General features: G+C 37.7%; 1 protein-coding gene across 10 annotated transcripts in view; it reads left to right on the top strand.

Moving 5' to 3' along the window:
• diaph2 (diaphanous-related formin 2) overlaps nt 1–22,907 on the top strand; it is a 370,107-nt gene that overhangs the window by 224,370 nt on the left and 122,830 nt on the right. For all 10 annotated transcript variants that reach the window (XM_080308461.1, XM_080308483.1, XM_080308468.1 and 7 more), the window contains 3 exons: nt 307–408; nt 2,827–3,066; nt 11,542–11,671. In XM_080308461.1, coding sequence (XP_080164587.1) covers nt 307–408; nt 2,827–3,066; nt 11,542–11,671 — 472 coding nt within the window. The remainder of the gene's footprint in view (nt 1–306; nt 409–2,826; nt 3,067–11,541; nt 11,672–22,907) is intronic.

The following is a 22,907-nucleotide window of genomic DNA, read 5'->3' as shown; positions in this document are numbered from 1 at the left end:
TAGACCTGGATCTCATCTGCAGGTTGACTTGTTAGGAAAGGCATGTGTCCATGAGGCAACATGTGCAGTTTTTCAAACTATTTACTAACCTAGTAAACTAAATAGGAACACAATAGTGTGAGTCCAAGCAAAGAGCTGTTGTGGACTTTTTTCTCATCTTTTTGTGTAAGCTAAACTGTCCTCCGTGTCTGTGCAATGATTTTCATGTTGATGTGGAGAGAAAATTACATTTGCATTAACAGTAGCTCTGTTGTTGTGGTGTGTGTGTGTGTGTGTGTGTGTGTGTGTGTGTTCTTCCATTTCTAGAACCTGATAAAGAACCTGCCAGAGCAGAAAGAGCTGAATGCGCTAGCAGAACTAAAGGGTGAATATGAGGAGCTTGTGGAGTCAGAGCAGTTTGGCATTGTGGTGAGTATAATTTTCTGGTGCCCGCTGCCTCCCGGATTCCAACAAGAAAACAGTCTACACAATCACATTCCCTGTATGTTATAGTCAAATATTTGCAAGCACACACTGTTTAAAAATTGAATTTTTACTTCATTACACACTCACTTTTTTGGGGAGCTGCTTGGTTTGGACACTGGTAGCTTATGACAAGGATTTTTAGAAAAAAGCAAAACTTCCAAATGACAGAGGCTGTAGTTGAAAGCGTCCTTTTGACTTGAGCAAAGAACAGTTCAATCATTTTTGATTAGAATTCTGCATCAAGAACTTACTGAATGCCATATTTTGACATCAGCTGTCAATGTTGTCTCATGATAAAATCCTACCCTGAGGCTACCAATGCTGTCTGTAATAAAGTCCTTTGAAAGGTACGCAGTTGACATCAGTTGGCTTGGTGATCTTTCCCAATCCTCTAATCAATTTACCATAACAGCCAAATTTCTGTCTTTTGCAGTGGTAAGATAAATAAAGTTATAGTCAGCCTTTTCTTATCACAACTTCACAAAGTAATCTTCATGTCTAGCACTCAGAAGAACTATAATTGTTTGATCGGAGTACGCATACACATATAAAGATACGTAAGACATATGAAGAGCTTTGTCCTATTTTATTGTTCTTTTTTGTAATTCACAAATTGCCACAGACCTTTCAGAGACTTTCGTAACCACGAATCACCTTTGAACAGACTGAAATAAACAAACAAATAAATACAGATAAATATACACAAAATCAGCTTTGGACTTGTCCTCTAATTGAAACAGATGCTACTGAGGATGACCGACAAAGTCAGGTTAAATTGTTTTACTGTAAATCTATTCTAGGAGATGGAAAGTACATCATCAAGCTACTCTGACCTTTCCACTTAGTTACAGCTATAATGACTTTTTAATTAACTGCTCTCGCCATCCACTTACCAAGTGAAAACCCAGCACTTTAGGCAACTGTAAAAGAAAGTGTTCTTTAAAGGTAACTTTACAACAAGACACAGAGGTACATTATACAGGTCTACAAAAGACATGCTAGAGCTAAATGTTAGACCTCGGGCTCACAGCTATATGTTACATTACACTATTTATCTCTTGTCTGTGTCTTTTGGAAGATGTAATGAAGCAGAGGGTGGCAAGTTTCCCTCATGATCTCACCAATGTTGTGATCGTACGCTGCCCCGCTGATGAAGTAGCGCCTCATTGTAGAGATATTCAGTTCCCCTGGGAAATAAGCTATGTTCAGGCTTTTCTCTACCAAAGCTGTCACCAATACGCTTGCTTTCAGTGTGTAAGTTGTACTTATTGTAGACAAATCATTTCAAGTAAGAGAGAGAGAAGGAATGTGTGTGCATGTGTTTGTGATGGAGAGTAAGTGACTGAGTGTGTATAGCTGTGCCTGCAAGGAATTAAGGTAGAGGGGATTATGGGTATGTATTGCTATATATTGTATGTGTTTCTTGTTTGTTTTTCACCTGATTAGTATTTCTACTGCATTGGAACATATTGTGTTTCATATTATTTAAGACAAAATCTGTTTAATAGATTTCTGTGTGAACGTGGAACTTGTTTATGGTGGATTTGCAGTTTATTGCAGCAGTATTACACTTGAGCTTGAACACGATGGTGATAGCGAGGTGCTATAGCTTTATAGGATTTCTGTACTTCTTTTCTTTTTTTTGCTTGTTCATTTTATGAAAATGTAGTGTACAGTATGAACCCACAATGTTTTGTCAAATATCTCTTAGATTGTGGATAGTGCTACTTCACTGAAATCTGTAATGATTAGATTCAGAAAGCCTTTTTGCTTTGATGCTGATGATCTGCACACACACACACACACACACACACACACACACACACACACATACACATATATATATATATATATATATATATGTGTATATATATATATATATATATATAGTTGTAGGTTATTTGTCTAACGAGTGCTCTGGCATGCAAGTGCAGTTTGCTTGTCAAGTAAGCCACAAATTGCTTCCAATCAGCAAAGTTTTGCTACTTACTTAATACATATACATTTATTGAGGGTAACTCACCCAGATAATGAGCTCATTGGGTTGTGTGTCGTGACACATTATTTTTCACATGAAAATTGTGTGCCTGTCAAAAATCTGCTCATTTGTTAATTAGCTGAAATGAAAACAAAAAAGTTTCATTATTGAATAATAATGGAATTAAGAATATTTTCCTAACACACAATATGGGTATTTATATTTGAAGATCTGTGGCAATGAGTATTTATTTGCTTCCACTATGACAAACCCAGGATGATTTTACAAAAGTAGGTGTACAAAGAAAGTGCTTGTTTGATTTTTTTTCTCTTTTTTTTACACATAAATGCCACTTACATTCTTTCTTTATGTTGTCACCTCAGATGAGTTCGGTAAAACTCCTACGGCCACGTCTCAACGGCATTCTGTTCAAGCTGACGTTTGAGGAGCAGGTGAATAACATCCGGCCCGACATCATGAATGTGACATTTGCTTGTGAGGAGGTGAAGAAGAGTGAAGGTTTGAGCAAACTCCTGGAGTTGGTTTTGCTGGTTGGCAATTACATGAATGCCGGCTCAAGAAACGCCCAAACCTTCGGTTTCAACGTCAGCTTCCTTTGCAAGGTAACGTAAACAGCACACATTTAAAAAAACAAAACATGTTGGTTAAATGTCTAAAATGAGAACAGAAATGAAAATGAAAGGTGAAATTTAGTAACTGTAACTGTATCACGTGATTTTCAGCTAAAGGATGGCAGATTTATAAGAACATAAGGGAGTTAACTAATTAATTCAGAATCATTAAATCAGCATTTTTTCACAGTTTCGTCATATTTTAACATTAAAGATGATTCAAAATGTATTGATCTGATTTTACGTTTTAAGTGATCCCAATTTGTACAAAAAGTCAGTACCCCCGATGTTTATGCTGCACTTCTCCTCCAAGTTAGTAGCGGCCAGGTAGTTTTTTGCATACTTGCTGAGAGACAAACAAACAGCAACATTTTCCCTCCACCTCAGCTTTCACCTTGGAGGAGGAAAAATGTTTCAATAGATAAAATAACACAAACACTGGGAGGTATGAAGCTGCCAGCAAAGGCTACATCTGTGTTCACTGCCAGGTAAAATCACAGCATCCAAAGGTGTGAAAGAGAAGACTGGCAGCCATGCACACACGCTTACAAAAGCACAACAAAGCCATCAGCCCCACAGCCGAAACAGCTAGGGTTAGTCATGATACCATGAGTTGAAGTACATTTGTTATTGTACATGATTGATTGACATAAGTACCGTATTTCCCGGACTACAAAGCGCACCTGAATATTAGCCGCACAAGCTAAAATCAGGGGAAAATACATTAGCCGCACCTGACTAAAAGCCGCAGGTGTTTCAATGTTGACTTATCATATGTAAGAGAATATGCACAAAGCGAATCAGGAAAGAGATGGCTGTTTGGAGACACACCCCTTTTATTAATATTTTGAAAAACAAGTTATGGGTACATATTTGCATAACTTTTTAGGTATATGTACAAGTAGCGGTAATTACAAGTACGAAACATGTACTGTGCTTCATGAATGAGTAACAAATGTAGTACATAACAGTAACCTACAGCACACCAGAAAAATAGATCCGGACTACCTTTTAGGCTCAGGTGCAGTGACACGGCTTTAACAAGAAGAAAAGTCAGTCATTCACCATCTTTCTCTTCTTCCTGCGCACTAAAACCACCAAAGTCCTCTCCTCCAGTGTCGGAAACGAACAGGCTCAGGATGGCTTCGTCATCCACTCTCAGCTTCTTTCCTTCGTTGTCACTTTCAAAACCAAAGAAATCCTCGTTGTCAGAGTCGAACACCCTCAGAAGGGCCGTGGCGGTGTCCTCCTCTCCATCATGCAGCAGTCCAGCCCTTCGAAATCCGTTGGTGATCGTGGATGTTTTCACACTTTTCCACGCTGTCAGAATCCACCGGTGGAGTTGAGCATAACTTGCTTTTCGCAAGTTTATCGCCGCTCATCATCCAGGCCTCCCGCTGAACGCGTAGCGCTACTTTGAAGTTTGTTTTTCCCGTTACTTCGTACGGCACTACGTTGCCTGGCGGACGGACACGTGACCAACATACCACTCTTGAACCCCGATCTTTCGCCAGGCAACGTAGTGCCGTACAACAGCGGAACAAACAAAACAAATCGTCTTACGATATGACGAAAATCACGGACAATCCATAGAAAAGCCGCACCTGACTAAAAGCTGCAGGGTTCAAAGCTTGTGCAAAAAGTAGCGGCTTATAGCCCGACAATTACGGTAATCACCCAATATTTTAGGCTAAAATGGAACAATATCGCAATATCTATAATAATATATAAATTTAGTTAAATACAGACACCTATATACAGACTTTCTGCACCTCTGTGAATGCACTCTAATAGCTTCTAATTTGCTTTTCTTTGTCGTTTCTAAAATGTCCTGATCTGTTTTTGTTTGTTATGCAACTAAAGTCACCTTTTTAAGGAGTTTTCATATTCCCAACTCAAACTCTAACATAGTAGAAGAAGGGGAAACTCTTTTCAGCTGCTCCCTTGTCACAATGGGTCACCACAGCGGGTAGTTCTGTGTGTTTGATTTGACAGATTTTTTTTGCCGGATGCCCTTCCTGACACAGCCGCAAAGGGGATTTGTCTCTCTGGCTAGAAGTGAATCAGCAACCTTTTGTTTACCAAAAAAATTGGTAATCTACTAAAATATCGAACCACTAATGATTCTGTACTTACGCAAAAACCAAAAGTACGGAACAAAAGAAACACGCTGACATATATTACACACATAAATGCATAAAAGAAGGAACAAAGACTCCAACCAAACATTCTCTTTGTTTTTCTTGCTTTAATGTAGGTTTATCTGATAATAAACTAATAAAATAGTTACTGGGGGATGTTTAGAGAATGGACAAACCTCCCCTTAATACCGCCTGTGGTTAGCAATCTTGCACTGGTGAAAAACAATCAAATAATATTTCAAATATATGTTTTGGGCATTTTGTTCTGTTTAGTTTCATTTTTTGGTCAAACTACTGTTTGCTAGCTGTGTTTCAGCTTTAACCTCCTGGGACCTGCGTCCACATATGTGGACATCACATTTTGGGTTATTTAGACCAAAATACTGAATTTTGCTCTACAAGAGCCTGATATCCACTTACAAGGACATTACACTGCTACTGTTCTATCAAAATTTTAAACGAATATCCTCATATTTGGCTCTGATTTTTCTTAAAAACAAAAATAAGGTAAAAAAAAAAAAAATCTGGTAATTCTTTGTTTTTACATTCATCGGGCTCCAATATGACCAAATATCAAAGAGAAATTAAAAATGCTGCTGTGGAAGAGTTCAGGTCTTAGGAGGTTAAAAAAAATAGAAAAAATTTAAAAACAAAAATAGAGCTGATGTATTCTGATGATCTCTCACTTCATATGATTTTTTTAATATTAGACAACTATGCATGAGTTATAAAGCCACCCCATTCTGCATGTATCTGAAGTTAGCAATCCTCCATATTTCTTGTACAGCGAGAGCTTTTCTATGGTGGATGCAGTGTACTGTACTTTTGGTATTCCTGCAAGCTGACTAAATCAGTGTGGAATATCAGTGTAGAGCCTGGTAACCCCTCAGGGGGCTGATTGGCCATTATTGATGGACAAGGAAAAAAAGTCTGCTTTCTCACTTTAGTCAATCAAGTAAATGGCCTCCTAGGTGGCAGGTCCAGGGTACCTAATGGGCTCATCATGGAGGAGGTTGATGATGGGAATAAGCAGCAAGAGGAAAGGCACAGGCTGACCCACCTTCACCTTCCACCTCTTGACTCCCCTGGTTCAATCTCCTATCCTGTGGAGTACTCACTGATATCCTGGTCACATATATTAAGCAAGCTGAAATTCTGCTAAAGGGTTGCAAGAAGTTTAGTAACTGTATTGCTCAAAGAATACCTGTATTACACTAAATACTTTAAAAGCAAAATTCGACAAAGCATGGTCATTCAGACTATAGAAAGAGAATGTTTGCATCTTTAAATGTGTGTCATACGTGTATAAATACTGCATGAGTCAAAGAATATTTGTTCTTTCAAATAAAGAACACCTGGTAATGATCATGTTTGACTTAAGCTAGAGGTAACAGGATGTCTAGCAGGCGCTCGACTTGGTGGAATGGAGTCATCTACCCGACAGTTCTGACCTTGTAAAAAAATACAGTATTTCTACAGGAATTACTGTTTTTTTATAGAATTACTAGTGTCTTTAAACACCAAAGCACAAGCATTTATATTGGAGTTGAGGAAACCTTACATTTTAGTGTAGTGTGCATTTGCAGAGCTTTTTTTTCTCAGCAGCTGCGTGTACTTTTATGTTCAAATGCCGCTTTTGCTTTTTTTCTCTGTTTCTTATGATCCAGTGTAATATTTGGTTGTATGAGTAATCATGCAATATATTTGTCTTTTGAGCTGCTCCATCTGCAGCAGTTAAATTGAGCAATCAAGGGCCGACAGTCCTCTGTTAATGTGAGGGTTCTATATTCCCACTGCCACTTTTTCTGTTATCAGTTGTTCTGTTGTTTTCATTTATTTATTTCCGATCTACATATTTAAGTGGGAACTTGTTTGCACGAGATATGTCCTGCTACTCTTAGTTCTCATGTGTATGCACTTGTGAAGGATTTCAAATCGTGTTACCTCAAATCAGGTTTTGTTATGAAAGACTGAACGACAGAACTGTTCAGAATTTGCTTTCAACAACACAGTAATGAAGCTTTTTTCAATCTGTTTCAAATGAAAAGGTTTGTCTAAAGTAGTGACATGTATTTACACAGTAGTTACTGTATTGTACGAAATATTTTATTTGGGTAGTTTAAAAAAAACGCATCTAAGATAACCGTTAAGATATCCTAGGAGACGCTCCTCAGCTTGGAGCTCTGACAGTAAAAGTCACTTTTAGTACTGACTTTCAAATATCCAGTGCAAGGCATGGACTGAGATTAAAATGGCTCTGAACTTTGACATGTGCCCAGGCACCGCACAGCCCCTGACACAGTTCTCACGATACCTCAAAGCTGCATTGACTCAAAATCCTGATGTAAAATAATGTGAAAGTAACATCAGCACCTTGGGCTTTATACAAAGTCCTTCTGCCCTTATAGAGGCCCTCAGCCGGATGTGTTACTACTACCAACGACTCCTTCTGTCTTGTAGCGTTCTCTCTTTAAAATACAGTATACTTGCAACCATACATGACTCATCTTGGAGGGTTTTCTTTGCTTGTTTTTTAATAGTAAACCATTACCAAGTACTTAACATGGCGCTGTAGTGCTTTGTTTTGTCTTTCTTTTTTTGTTTTGTTTTTCATTTAACTCTACAATTATCATTGAAGTAGTACAATTTATTTGGATTTCTTTTTCATTTCAGTAAAGCAGCTACGTTGGGCTATCTAGGGTTTTGCTTGTTTTGGGATTCAGTCTTATTATGTCAGAGAAAATTCACCTTACAATGCTAATCGTGCTTCCAGATTCATCAGCCCCGTTGTTACAGGTGTGTGAACTCGAGCACGTAGCTGTGCTCTGCCCTTATAAATGTTTGTGAAGAAAGGGGTCCTTCTGAAAGGTTCACTGAATTTGAGTGTGGCACTGTAATAGCATGACCATTTATGAAATTTCTTCCCTCCTATCATTCCATAATGATGTGTGAGTGGTGTTATTGCAAAGTGGAAGCATTTAGGGACCACAAGCACTCAGCCATGAAGTGCACAAGAGGGCTGAGGCGCATAGTGCGTTAAAGTAGTCAGCGCACTGCTCCTCAATAACTGCGGAGTTCAAACGTCCTCTGGCGTTAACATCAGCATGAAAACTGTGCACCAGGAGACTCGTGCCATGGGTTTCCAAGGCTAAGCAGCTCCTGTATGTATAATATGGAGATCTCTCTTTCCTTATAATTCCCTTATTCTTAATAACAAATGTGCGCATCATCCCAATGTGTCCTAGATTTGTTCAAGATAAATATAGGGTGTACGTTGTAGCTGAGGTGGCAGAGAGGGTTGTCTAACAGCTAAAAGGTTGGTGGGTTGATACATTGGTCATCAAAGTATCCATATGCAAGATACCGATATGCTGCCACTCATGCATCTATCATCGTGTGAATGTTGAAAAAGATACTTAGCCATGGATAAAACGTTGCAAGAATATATTTGTGTGTGTGTGAATGAATGAGACTTATAGTAGAAAGTGCTTTGAGTGGGCTCAAAACATAAATCCAAGGCATAGTTGCTCTTTTTACAGTTGGAATGGTTGAAGTGCATCAGGAGCTGCACATATTTTTAGATGCATACATCTAAAAATATACAGAACTATCAATTTAACACCTTACAGACAACCACAACAAACTTTATTTATAGAGCACATTTAAAAACCAGTGGTATACCAAAGTGCTCCACATACGAGAGGGTCAGATATAAGTAAAAGAGAAAGATGAAGGCCATGGCCAAAACCAAACATGCTGGCCAGTTAATGGCAGTAAAAACACAGAAACAAAATTGATTGCACAAAAGTCTGTAGTAGCGCTGCAAAGAAAGCAACTGTGTGCACAGGAAGGAATATTTAGATGCCAGACAAGAAAGAACAAACCCATTTGAGAAAAATTAAAATGATCTGCACGCTGTTTGTCTTCTGTTAAATAATTTAAACCCTAAAATATTTTTAAAGACAACATTTATATCCTCTACACGTTTACTACTGCTAGAAAATTATGGGCTCAGTAAAACACTCAATACTCTTATTTTGAAAAGATGCATATGAGTGTTATTTGTGTATAATAAATATGAAGTTGTGAATATAACGTGGCGAATAATGAGAGATGCTTTGCATGCTCTTCAGATGACAGGCAGTCTCCTGTCTCGGTGACAACCTCTACCCTGTGGGAAAAGCAAAACAAGGAGATGTGTGATAAAACAGTTAAAGTGTCCAAATACTTTAGATCGATAAGTGAACGATAGAATGACAGAACAACCTGTTGCAGAGATATTGAGGCGGTGACTTGTGACTCATATATAATCTGCCGTCAAAAATATAAACGTAGACTGCTGTTTTATTGAGTCACATACTTTTGATCTAGATGCGTGTGGGTGGATAATTGAATAAACAGAATAATAAAGAATAGCTGAAGATGTACTCTTTGTTCCCATTACTGACTCTGTTACATCGAATGAACAAAAAGTCAAATTCACAGGCGTAGACGGCTGAGAAACCGCAGTGCCCACCAGCCTACAAAGCAAACAGAACACGCTGATAGACATTTATGTGTTCACCAGTTGTAATGTTACAGAGTCACAAGTGTTACCACCAGAAGGGATTTTCATGTTATCACTGTGTTAGAGACGTGTTATAATCACAAATATAAACAGTGAGGCACACATTCACATTTCAGCATGGTTTACCTCCTGGCTGCGTTTGACCAAACTCCTAAGGAAACCTTCTAAATTATTATTATTATTTTTAGAAATGACATCTATTACCAGCTACAGTCAGCGTTGACCAGATCATGTTACTTTTTAGTGATGATAATGTCTGATATCTGAAATAGAATAAACAGAATGTGTCCCTCAGTCTTGTTGAAACTGATACAATAAAGAAAAACAATACAATGCAATTTTATAGGTCTGTGATTACCCCAGATAAGGATCATTTTTTGTTGTTATTATTATTATTATTATATTTTAATTGTCTCATATTACATATTACTAATCTTGGAAGTTTCTCTTCTCTGCGCAGTAATAACAGTTTGGCAATATGACAATAAACCAATTAAATTTCCATGAAATTCAGTTGTGATTAGCGAAACGATGATTGATCCTCTTCTAATGACAACAGTGTGTGTGTTTTTGAGCTGATGTGTGACACCGTCTCTTTGCCTGTTCTTTTCCCTACATGTGTGCGCATGAGCACACGTGTTTCCATGTCCAGCTGCAGGCTGTTTACAGGATGGATATTATCAGTATGAGTACACTGAGGTGGGCTGTGCTAATTAGCTTTCCCAGCATGCCATTCAAACAGCATAGCAATCACAGTGGGCAATGAATATGGAACAAGTTCTCTATGCACTGATGTGAAGAATCCAAGCTTCAGCTTATGAACAGACTCACACACACGTGGCAAATACAGTACATTACTTTTGTTCAAACTTTCCTGCTCCAGCGATTTATTCTCAGGGGAGTGGGGTTATTATTTGTGTATATACTGTACATGCATATGTGTATTATTATCTGTTTCGGTTTAGTCTTCAGTAATTGGTTGCACATTTTGGGGGGTCTCATTTATTTTACCTTCTCCCTATGTATTGTAATCAGTTTGAGTTGGAGTTCTCCAAAATTTGGGCGTTTGGCTTGTTAGGAACTAATTTTGTTGAATGTACAGCAACAGCCCCCAGAGAAATCCCTCTTGTGTTTCTGAGTAAACAATTATGTTTAACATTGTCAGTGTGGCTATGGACAATAAAATATAATGTAGAGATACAACACATTGATCCCACGAAATATATTGTTTTAGCAAATAAATATTATATCTAATTTAGCCACACTTCCACTCTCTTTCTCTAAAGCACATCTTACTAGTTGCATTATTATTACCATGCAGTTGGTCCAAAATGACAGCCAATGCTTCGTGTATATTAACAGGAACACATAAAAACTGCTTTTAAGTAAAAGGGCCATTCCTATCATAGTCTTCAGTGATATAAATCTTTGTTTTTGCCAAAATGTTGTGATGAAAAACACTTTCCTCTTTTCAAAGCTTGCCTACATCGACTCAATTTTAATTAAAATTCACATGATTATTTAAGGAAGCAGGCATATCAAGCCGCAGATGTTCCAGAGCTGAATGAGGGAAAAGACCATGCTTAAAAACTTATAACAGTCACTGATTTTAAGTGAAAAGAGCGCCTGGTATTGAGGATTAAAAAAAAAACCCTTTGGTTTGACAACATGTACCTTCATTGAGAAAATGAAGGGACATTGTTTTCCTCAAGTAAATGACTCTAAACATCTGTGAATCTTTTTTTCCATCTTTTTCAGCTCCGAGACACTAAATCTGTCAGTCAGAATACAACACTTCTTCATTTCCTGGCTGAGAAGTGTGAAGAGAGCTACTCTGAAATTTTGAGGTTTCCAGATGAACTGGAGCATGTGGAGAACGCTAGCAAAGGTACGTCTGTCTGCCTGTGTAGTATGTCTCAAGACTTTCCCAGTCACAGACCAGTTTGCTAATACCACTATAGACATCTTTACTGTGCTATTACCACAGCACATCTTAAACTGGAGTGGAATTTGCAACCATCTAGATATCAACGTATTTTATAGTTTAACCAGTTTAAAATATCCCCGATGGTGTATGTTCTTATAGTCTCTTACTTTTGTGAGCATTATGGTAGCTCATACTGAGTTAAAATGATGTAATTAAAGTACTATAATTAAAGTACTGTATGGACACTTATACATTTCATCCTTGGACGTCAGCCGGTACTCTGTCTCTGTGACAGGAATAGAGTTGCTTGTCTGACCACACTGTCATTCAGCCTGTCAATAAACTAATTCCACTTTAATTCTATTCTCAAGCAATTGGTGGAATCCCTGCAGGCTTATTTACTTTGTTAGTCTCGTAATTGGTTATTTAATCTAATTCAACTAATTATGTACTTGACTGGGACTGCCAGCCATTGTGTAAGTGGGCTGAATAGTCTTCAACCGCTGCATATATTAAGATGTCCATGTGCACACATTTTGAATTGTATCAATTTTGTCATTTCATGGAAATGAATTATTCAAGGAGAAACCAATTAGTTGTGTGAGACCAGTAAATAAATGCCTCTTGGGAAAAAACCAAACTTCAGGATCTATTTAAGAAGTAGGGATGCAAAAAGCGGTTTACTCGGCATCTCACTTACACCACATACTGTCCATTCATCAATCATCCCGTATAGTACATTACACTGGATTTTCAAGCAGGCGGTCTCCCGTTCACATTTTTACACAAAATATGCTAATGTACCTACAGGTCATTGTAGTCAAAATGGTATCTTTGTTTTTTTTATTCGTACATGTGCATTATTTGATATATGTTATAGAATTTATAACAAGCTCAGAAACCACAGAAATTGAAACATCTCTTCTTTTAATCGGTTAAAAAGCTCTAAAGCTGACAGTACCTGCACTTTTGGCTTGGATGACATTAACAGTTTTTACACCCACTAGTTTGATTTTAATGTATTGTTGTTGCCTACTTTCAGAGGAAGTTCACAAATGTTTATGGTAACAAGAGCACAGTTAATAATGTTCCTCAGGGACATATTAGGTCCCTGAAGGTTAATTGCTTGACGCTATTTCCTGATCTTTTACAAGGTTTTGGTCTCATTTTAGGCAAACTGACTATAGAAAATGTATTAAAATGGTTTATTCATCTTAATTTCATCTGAATGCACATTGTACAATCTAACAGTTTAATATAAAATCAGAACTACTTTCACATTTATTGAAAGCTCTTTTTCATGTTACATTACTTGAACCGCATACTGTTTAATGATTTATTGATATAAACATCCATGGAAAAAAAATAATGTTATTGTTTCTTTGGAAACCTTTTGGCTTTGTTAGAATTGTCATATTAAGTCTATACAATATAATTAGCATTTACCCTACAAAATAAAGTAATTTCATATAGAGTAATATGGAGCTGCACAGATGACCTTCATCCTCTCCTAAATATATATATTTATTATTTCTTACAGTAAATCTCAGGTGTACAAGCATATGATTTCTGATTGTAAATTGTTAGAGGCTTTTAGAGAGCGGCTGATTTAAAGTGACGTAGGGAGTGATGTGTGACATGAACGTATAATGAATACACTGGTTTAAAAGTACAGTTAATAAGCCTCATTCGTAAGGGCAGTCAATCCTGTCTAATGTCAGTAGGAAATCGTAGTTTGTTTTTGTTTCCTTGATTAGCTACTTTAGTGTTCTCTAGTCTAAAGGGTTTTTTAAAAAATTACAGTACCGCAACACCACTGAGTTATCGTGTCAGACTGTGCAGCTTATTCGATTCGTTTCGCTGCCAGTCGTAGTCCAGTCTGTTTGTTTTTAAAAGTTTGGGTTACCCAAAAAGGCAGTTCAACTTTTTTATACCTTATAGGCTGTCTTGTTAGGAGGAATGTGTGTACCATAATGGAGATTAGAGGGTAACAATAACTAAGTCCAGCACATGTGAATGTTCTCAATGGAGACCCTTCATTCCTCATAGGATTCAGCTATTTTCAAAGCTTACCTCTGTAAAGGTCAATTTTAATTAAAATCCACGATTATTTAAGGAGGCAGCAAGTTGCAAATGTTCCAGATCTTAATGAGGGAAAGGCTCCTCCTTTTTCCACCTTAAGCAGTTCACTGTGGACATATAGTTTTAAAGAAATGTTACTATGAAACATGTGAACTTTTAGTAAAATAAGTACCACACTTTACATTTTACTTTATTCTGCTATCCAAATGACAATCAGGCACTTCAACATTAACAATAACAAAAAAAAAACTATGACACTGGCTAAATTATTTGCTTCTGTAATTTCAAAATTAACTGTTCTCTGCTCAGCAAAAGGATACTTCACAACAAAATGGTAGCAAAATTATCAGTATTAACTATATTTTTCATTAGGAATGTGGAGCAGCACTTCTACTTAGACAATGTGTCACACGTTTTAACGAGGACCCAAATGCAGATGCTAGGAGAATAAACTTAATGAAAGCAAGCCGTTTAGTAAGGCTGCACAAAATCAAACGAAATAAAAAAGGCAACATGAGACTCAGACTTTCACTAACAACAAACTGGGCAAAACTAAACACAAAGAACATGGAACATGGACGAGAACGATGGAGGTAGAACTGACAATCTGGCCAAAGGCAAGGGGAGACTGGGACAATATACACACAATAGGGTAATCAGGGAAGTGGAGGCAGCTGGGACAACAGGAGGAATAAATCAGTAACAAGAGGGAAGCGAAACTGAACACAATGCACATGAGACGAGAGTCTGTCAAAATAAAACAGGAAGTGACAAGCGCACTCAGACTGACTAGACACAGAGAGAGACGAGACGGGCTGGGGACGTCACAGGAGATAATTAAGCAGTTACAGCAGGCAAGTGCTAATGAACGGTGCAATTTGTAAATGGGTTATACTGAAATATGAGATTGTCATGGTGGAAAGAGACACCTTTAGACCATGGCAAGAGTGAGCATAACACAAGCCACATGGTGGTCATCAGCAAACTCTTTCTGGCAGATGTCTTGTAGCAAACAAGTGTTTCCAAATGGGCTATCTAAGCTGCTCTGCAGAGGCACAAAAAACAGGCTAGGGTAAGGACTGGAAACGCAGTGGTTTGCCACTGAAACTTGAGTGCAGCAGACAAAAGTCAAGCTGACTTCCCTTCAAAAATGGAAGAGACCCAGCAGCTCCATCAGCTCAGAATTGGCAGAAATCAGTGAGACCCTGGTATACTTGCCTACAGTTCAGAGAAGTCTGCTCAAAAGGACCCTTTAGGGAGGATTTGTGGCCAGAAGAGCAATTCCTCAGTTACTGTTGCACCTATTTTTGAAAACGCAAGAACTACGATACAGAAAAAATGCCCTCCCTAAAAATGTTCTGGAATGATGAGCCAAAATGCAAAATATTTGGCAGTTTGTCTGCTGAAGGACTTGAGGGCTCCAAAATAAAGCATGTCTGCAGGCAACTGTGAGATTCTTTGCACGATAGAACTTTTACTGGTCTTGTAAATCCTAAGCTCACAGGCAAATTCTTATCCATCACACAGTACCATCAAGGACACATCCGGCCAGGCACAAATTCATTCTGCAGCATGACAACAGCCTAAAACATGCAATCAGAGTTATACTGAAATGTTTTTGTGCACTGATAATATGATTCCCAGAGAGCCCTTACATAGTCTCAGATGTAAACATGCACGAAACACTTTGTATATACCTTCTGCACTTTGTGTGAAATTAACTGTTCAGTTCATTACTTTCATATATGCGGACCCTGTTAGTGGGAATAACACAGGGGAATACTGTTACATATTTTTCATTTAAATAAGTCTCACCACACTTCTACTTTTCACTTCTACTGCACAATCCATTATATTCTTGCTGTGAGAGGAAGCGCTTAAAACAAACAAAATATAAGCACAATCGTAATGGCGTGCACAACATTTAATAGTGCAATACTACATTTTCTCCTCCGTGGTCACCATAATTATTTTTGATAATTCTTTCAGAATCAAACATTTTAAATGTATTTTGACTAAAAAGATTTCAGTACGGGACAAAGCACCAGCCTTTGGCAGAATATTGATAAAGCCACTGTGATTCATTTGAAAACAGCCAAGAAAGTTCTACTTTTTGAGAAATTACATGTCCAGAGGACTTCATATTGTTGATTCATAATCTGTTATAACATGACTATAATTAACTTGTTTGTTTAGATTTGCACAGACTGACACAAACAATGTACAGTACACAAGAGTGAGACTAATTCAAATAGATTTGTATGATTTTATTTTCAGACTATTCTTTCAATATTATTCTAGTCAAATAGGATGGCAAACTAATGATGCTGCCATTTTTGCACAACGTTTGGTAGTATTTCCTGCAGGCATTAATAATTCAGCACGCCATCATACGGACTGATTAATTGAATGCTCAAACTAAGTAATTAATGGGAACTGTTGCAGTATTGCAGTAGACTGTGGAACAGGATAGGCAAACCATTAATGTGCATTACAAAAAACATCAAATAAAGTGACTTGGCTGCTGATTTTGGTAAACCTTTACTTTAACTGTACTACATTTACTTTCATTTAACAGTTATATTTGTGTGCATTTGGTTAATAGTTTGTTTTAGGTTGCCCCTTTGATAATAATCCTACTGTAGTTAGCTGTATGAGCTGTGGAAAGTGTATGTTGTGGCTGCAAGGTTTTTTACTCAAACAATGTAAATGCTCAAAATTTCAGCAGCTTTATTAATAATTCAGCTGCCCAGCACACACAGTGGAGTCCTGGCTTGTTCTTCGACATAAAGCAGCATTCTAGGCAAATCTTTTTCTAGGATGATGCACTGTGGGCAATACTGAGGCTAGATAGTCGTTCTGTGTATAAACTGTATATCCTTTCATTTATAAATATATTATTGAGTGTTGAAACTCTAATCATTTGAAATGTAGCGATAGAGTCTATTATTTTCATACCCCTGACCCCATCTTAACAGGAGTGGCAATGGCTGGAGAGAAGTGTCATTGGCCAATTTGCCTTGTTAAATTCCCCCAGAGATGAATATGTGGGGCCTGACAATGGGAACTAAGTCTGTGTGGTGATTCCACTCAATCAGTGGTGCACTGACAATCTGTCTTGACAATCCGGGAAAAGAGGAAATATGACACAAATGTTCTCATAAATCTATTTAGTATAAGGCATAGCCAAGGGCAAAGTACTTTGGAGCCTGTGAGAGGGAAAATGGAGAATGAGGGGAGAAAAAAAAAAGATGAACTCTGAGGATATTAATACCGCTGTGAATATATCTATTATCCACATTCATTTCAAGGCACTGCAGCATAATAAAGCAGTGCCCATTTCCCATTTAAACTCAGAGCAGTACTTGGCTCTGTATTACGTAGACAAAATGCCTTTCTCGATATGGTGGGACACAGAAAGGATCATTTGTCTTTTAGTTTTTGTGCAGTTGCATAGAATCATTGGGTTGAGAAGATATTCCCCCCTTGCCAGTCCAGGGATGGGAGGGTATCTTACTGAAGTCAGCTGCAGAAACTTGGGGAATGTGAAGAATAGACATTATTCAAATCAAATAAGTACTGCTGCAATAGACAAAAAGCTTATTTATTTCTCTTTTTGGCCAAGAGACTTGCTTTTCGTTATTAGAAACCCAAGTTGACTCATGCAGACAGACAGACAGACAGACAGACAGATCACTTGCTGTTAAAGCGATAGTACTCCTGTGTAAGAAACATAGACCTATTTACCTGGTTTTAGAGCTTCATTTGTTATCAGGTCTGTTTCCCTTGTGGGTACCTTATTCAGCACCAAAGAGGCATTCCCCAGTTTTGTCATCAGTTCTACTTTTTTTCTGTTTTGTGTGGTGCATTTGCATTGGATAAGGAAAGACTGTGTTATACTCACACTCAGATAGGATTTCAGGGCAATATTAATTTGATTAGCACAATATAATTATATTCTAATAATATTCATCAAATGGAACTAAAATGAAATGGGTCATTTGGCAAATTTTCACTTGTATTTTAGGCACTTTTTGTTCTTTATTTAGACTATAAAGGTGCAGATTTGTGCTTATTATTGCTCTCATACAACACCTCAGTGTTATATAAGATCGTTATCAGTATTTTTATGGACATGGCAGATTCACATGCTAATAAGTACATAACCTCTGAAAATGTTAGAAACTACTAAAGGTCTCCAGGTAATACTAGGTTGGATGAGTCTTGAGCCACCCCAAGCAGTGAAAAACAACAACAGTAATCTATTTCACAGACAGTTAAATCTTCCTTTGTAGATTTGTAGGCACACTTTTCATTCTTGCTTAAAAGTAATTGAATGACAATCTGACTTAGGTGCATATTAATATTCTCAATGGGATTTCCATTTGCCTTTTAATCATGGGAGTTAATAGGGTGTAGTATGGGGCTCGCTGTTGTAATTTATAAAGTGGCAAATCTGAAGAAACTTTTTAATATCTATTTTAACATGTAATTAATGTGATTTATACAGTTGTTTTACAAAGAATATCATTTTAATTTACAAGCTTTGGTAAACTGTCCACAAGAGCTGAATTCCTTTGGGATGCCTCCGGCTGTAGAGAAGCTGGTCATGACTTTGGAAACTTTGAAGGTAGAAGCACCTGATCTCTAAGGAACATAACCTCGGTCCTTGATGGAGATTCACCTACCAGTGGTACATTGACCTAGAGTGCACACCTGAGACAACAGTAGACTGGCTTTGTCTTTGTACTTATAAATCCTAATCAAAGGGTGGTTTTAAACCCCTTTGAACATCTATAGAAACACTGAAGATTTCAGCTCACTGATGCTGTCTACAAGGAAAAAAGGAGAGGAAGTGGCCTACTCCTGACACGCAGAGCTGGTAGAAAAATTGTGCACACCAAGATGACTTACTCGAGTCACATTTTTCGTTTGCTTCTTAGTAAATCTCCCATCAGACTTAAATGCTGAAAACCTATTTAGAACCAAAACACACATTAGCTAATCGACAACCTTTTTTCATTTTGAAATATGACTTGAAGAAATGTTGTTTAAGAACTATTTAAAAAGAGGTGATTTTATTATTGAATAAATTAGAGATGGCACGATACCACTTTTTTATGACCGATACCGATATCATAAATTTGGATATCTGCCGATACCGATATGAATCCGATATAGTGTTTTTTAATCAACAAAACTGTTTTTTTTTAAAATATCTTGCTGCATTTTGTATAAGTTCATACTCAAGTTTAAAACAACAACTACACTAAAGCTATTCTGTTATACCTGTATGCAAAAAAAAAAATTTTCATAGTTCAGCAATACTGATCAATCTAATAAACTTAAACCTACACCATCCTCCCTATTCTGGTATTTTAAAGAGTACTTAGCGTAAATATTAAGCAACCTAACTAATAGGGTTCCAACTCCCAGCAACAACAAAAATAAATAAATAAAAAATAGGGAACCACCCCTCACGCTCCACCTCATGATGCTTAATCGACGTAATCAACCTTAATTTGATGCAGTGTGAAAAAAAATGCACAGAAATCAATTATTTTTCAAGAAATATTAAATAGATTCAACATCTTTCTTCAACAAAATTGCAGACTGCACAGATGGTACCTTCCCAAAGTAAAAAGTACTATAGCTTACTAGGGTATATATATTAGACTTAATAGTCACTATATACAGTAATTGACTTCTATTCATTTTACATCAAATTAAAACTTTGGGTGTCAGATAATTATTTATTAAAAGCTAGACATTTTAAATGAGAATAAGAAAGAAAAGTATGTCTTTGTGCCCCCTTTTCCCTGTTAATGCCCTATCGGCCCCCCTGGCTAAACTTTGCTAGATCCGCCCCTGCACAGTTACCAGCGTCAGCTGTAGAAAAAGATCCTCGAGTAGAAAGTAATATTAAATAAATTCTAACAACAGCTGATCAAGCTTAAACGTGCTGCTGTTGTTCAGCCGCTGGTTTCCTCTTTCTGGTGCAAAGTGGGCCAAAAACAAACCAGAGAGACGGACTCGCGACAGAAAAGCCGATCAGCTGATCATTAAGCAGTTTCATGATTGAAGTAGCAGCGAGAAGAGGCAGCCGCTCCATATATCGTTTGGTAAGCTTAACGCAGGAATGCTTTACAAACATTCAGAGATGGACTTACACACTTGCTTTACTTCTCTCGGGGATAACTTTGTCGGAGATGAAATGCCGGGTTGCTAGCGAAGCTCCACATGCTATCCAGACCACCGACAGGTCCCGCATGCCACAGCTGCTCTATCACCTGATGCATACTGCTCCGACGTGCTAACGTTCTGAGGTGAGTTACGGCGTGTTGCAAGTTTTGTGAGGTGCTTTCGTGATATTTAATGGATCGGATTACATTTTTTATTTTTCTCCGATATCCGATCCAGTAATTTAGGTCAGTATCGGACCGATACGTAATATCGGATCGGTCCATCTCTAGAATAAATATTCTTTAGTGCTATATAGGGCTGCCACAAACGATTATTTTGATAGTCGACTAGTAACCAATTATTTTTGCGATTAGTCGACTAATCAGATCATCATCCATTGAACGTAAAAGTACAGCTTATTGCACCAGCAGCATCTGCTCTTATATAACTATCATTAGCTTACAGCTTTAAGTGTTTAAGGTCTGTGCTAACTAAAAATAAAGACAAGATGATAGTTTATTAAATTTGAATGAAATTTGCAGATTGTTTCGGTGAAGTTTAATAAACTCCTTGCTATCTAAAATATAACAGGACACTGGAGTATATTCTCGAGCATCTCACACTTCTGATGATCAGCTGTCTGCTTGACGTTTATTCAGCTGTGTAAAAACTATAACTTTAATCTCAGCCAAACCGATTTACTCAGGAACAAATAAAATACTGAAAAAAGCCAAACAATAACATTGTTAAGTTATCTAAGTGGCTCATATATCATGTTTAACCTGAGCAGCGAAAGATGGCGGTGGGTTTGAAGACGATCTGCCGGGAGTCCGGTGTTCTCACGGCTCTAGTTAGCCTAGCCCCCGGCTAGCTATCGAGCTAGTGGGTAACAGACGTCTCCGAAAACGTCGGAGCGCTTTTGAAAGTATGTGGCGTCTTGATAAACTGAGCAGATATTTGAGGTTTACACAGCTACATTCTCGCCTGAAAATATGTTAAACGTTTATTTTATGACCCAGAAAGAATAATAAGAGTAACATTAAAACTAACTAGCTGCTGCCATTGTTGTAAACTGAGCTGGGCTGCGCTATGAATTCTGGGACACAGCTTCTTCTTCTTCGGGGTTTAACGGCAGCTGGCATCCTTGTACATGCAGTGCTGCCATCTTCTGTTTCAGTCCGTTATTACACTCTTAAATCCTACTACTTATTCCTGCGTCTTTTGTGATCTTACAAAGCTTCAAACGACGCGTCGACTATTAAATCAGTCGTCGATGATTTTGATAGTCGACGTAATTGTGACTAGACGACTAATCGTGGCAGCCCTAGTGCTATACAAATAATTACAGCCTTGGGAGTCCTGAAAGTTGCTTTAAACTAGACATAAATAGTGTATTTTTTAAATACCATAGCAGGAATGCTTTCATTATTTGCAACCTTAGCCATCAACTTTATGCTATGATAATTGTAAAAAAAAGATAGTTTGCTGCATTGTAAACACTAAATGCACATTGTTGATTTAAACATGTGATGCACACCGATACCAATATCAAGTACACTTGACCAGTAGTCATCTTAACAGCCACCATGACTAGAAATGGAAACAATTTTCTTACTTGTTGCTGAAAGTATACCCTTCCCTGGACCTGAAAGTAATAGAGGAGGATCAGCGAGGCCAGCAGTGTAAATGGACAGTCTGTCATGAAGAATATTAGGAACAGGAAACAGACCTGTCTAGCTCCACCAGCACAGGATGAGTGATGAGCTCTAGAGAGTTTTCGTTTTTTCTGTGCTCACTTCATGGTGGATGAGTAGTTCATTGTAAGAGCAAAACAACTATTCTCTTTCTTCATTTTTTTTGTTCTTTTTATTTTTTCTGTCCATCTCCCTTTCCCTCCACCTCTGATTTCTTACATCACCACTTTGGCCAGTGAGTATGACTGTAGACAGAGATAGACGCATGCAGGGAGGCCAGCAGCCCTGCTTAGCATCAGGCTTCAGTCTGTGGCAGGAGAATTCAATGAGAGCTGACAATGAGACCAGGAATGAGAATAATGCTTTTTGCCAGTCTAGAAATTCAGGCTGTCGCAGTAGACCATTTTCAATGCTGGGAGTGTTCCAGTAGCTGAGGTGAACAAGGAAGCTCCATTTAAAAAAAACTAGATTTTTCTATACTAACACAGCAAGAACCATTCTTTCCTTAAGATGAAAATAATCGTAACATAATTGCAATAATTTAATATCTGAGCAGATAATATTGCACAATTATTGTTATAATGACATATTTTTTCCTCAAAAAATGTACATGATTTTTAATAGAAAATATAGTTTACTGCTTTTGCAGATCTCTGTTTCATTTACATATATATATATGTTAAGGACTGCAGGCCTTCATAGTATTTATGTACCACAACATCATTTTTAGGGGTGAGGCAGTGTTTGTTTGCAAGATAGCCCTACAGTTGACCATTTACTAATTGCACTAGTATGTGGACCTTCAAGTATGTAGGGAATGCTCCAGTACCGCTCAGATAAATGTTACAATATTCTGTACTCCTCAGAGATTTCGGTCTCCATGTAGCAGTTTCATGAAGTCATTACAATGCTCGACATTTCCATTGACTCCGAATATTATCACAAAGCTTGATTTATATGGTATGCATTGTGCAATGACAAAAGCATATGACACGATGCATTTGACCTGTCATAGCAAGGTTTAAGCAACAGAACTAAGAAGTCATTGACAGGAGTTTTTACTAAACATTGGGGAACTTTGAAGTTGTTTTTCATCTAGAGAATTGTGATAGCATGTCTGTCAGGCTATTCTGATAAGAAAGATGATGACGATTGTTGTACAAATGAGCCGGAAATTGAGTTTTCTCTGAGGTGATCCCTGCACTCTCCTGATAAGGCCCTGTTGCAACATTACAATA

This window comes from Astatotilapia calliptera, chromosome 2 (genome assembly GCF_964374335.1).
Source record: "Astatotilapia calliptera chromosome 2, fAstCal68.1, whole genome shotgun sequence".
In the NCBI taxonomy this organism is placed as follows: domain Eukaryota; kingdom Metazoa; phylum Chordata; class Actinopteri; order Cichliformes; family Cichlidae; genus Astatotilapia; species Astatotilapia calliptera.
Note: the sequence above shows the minus strand (reverse complement) of the source record. Positions and strands in the feature narration are given on the sequence as shown.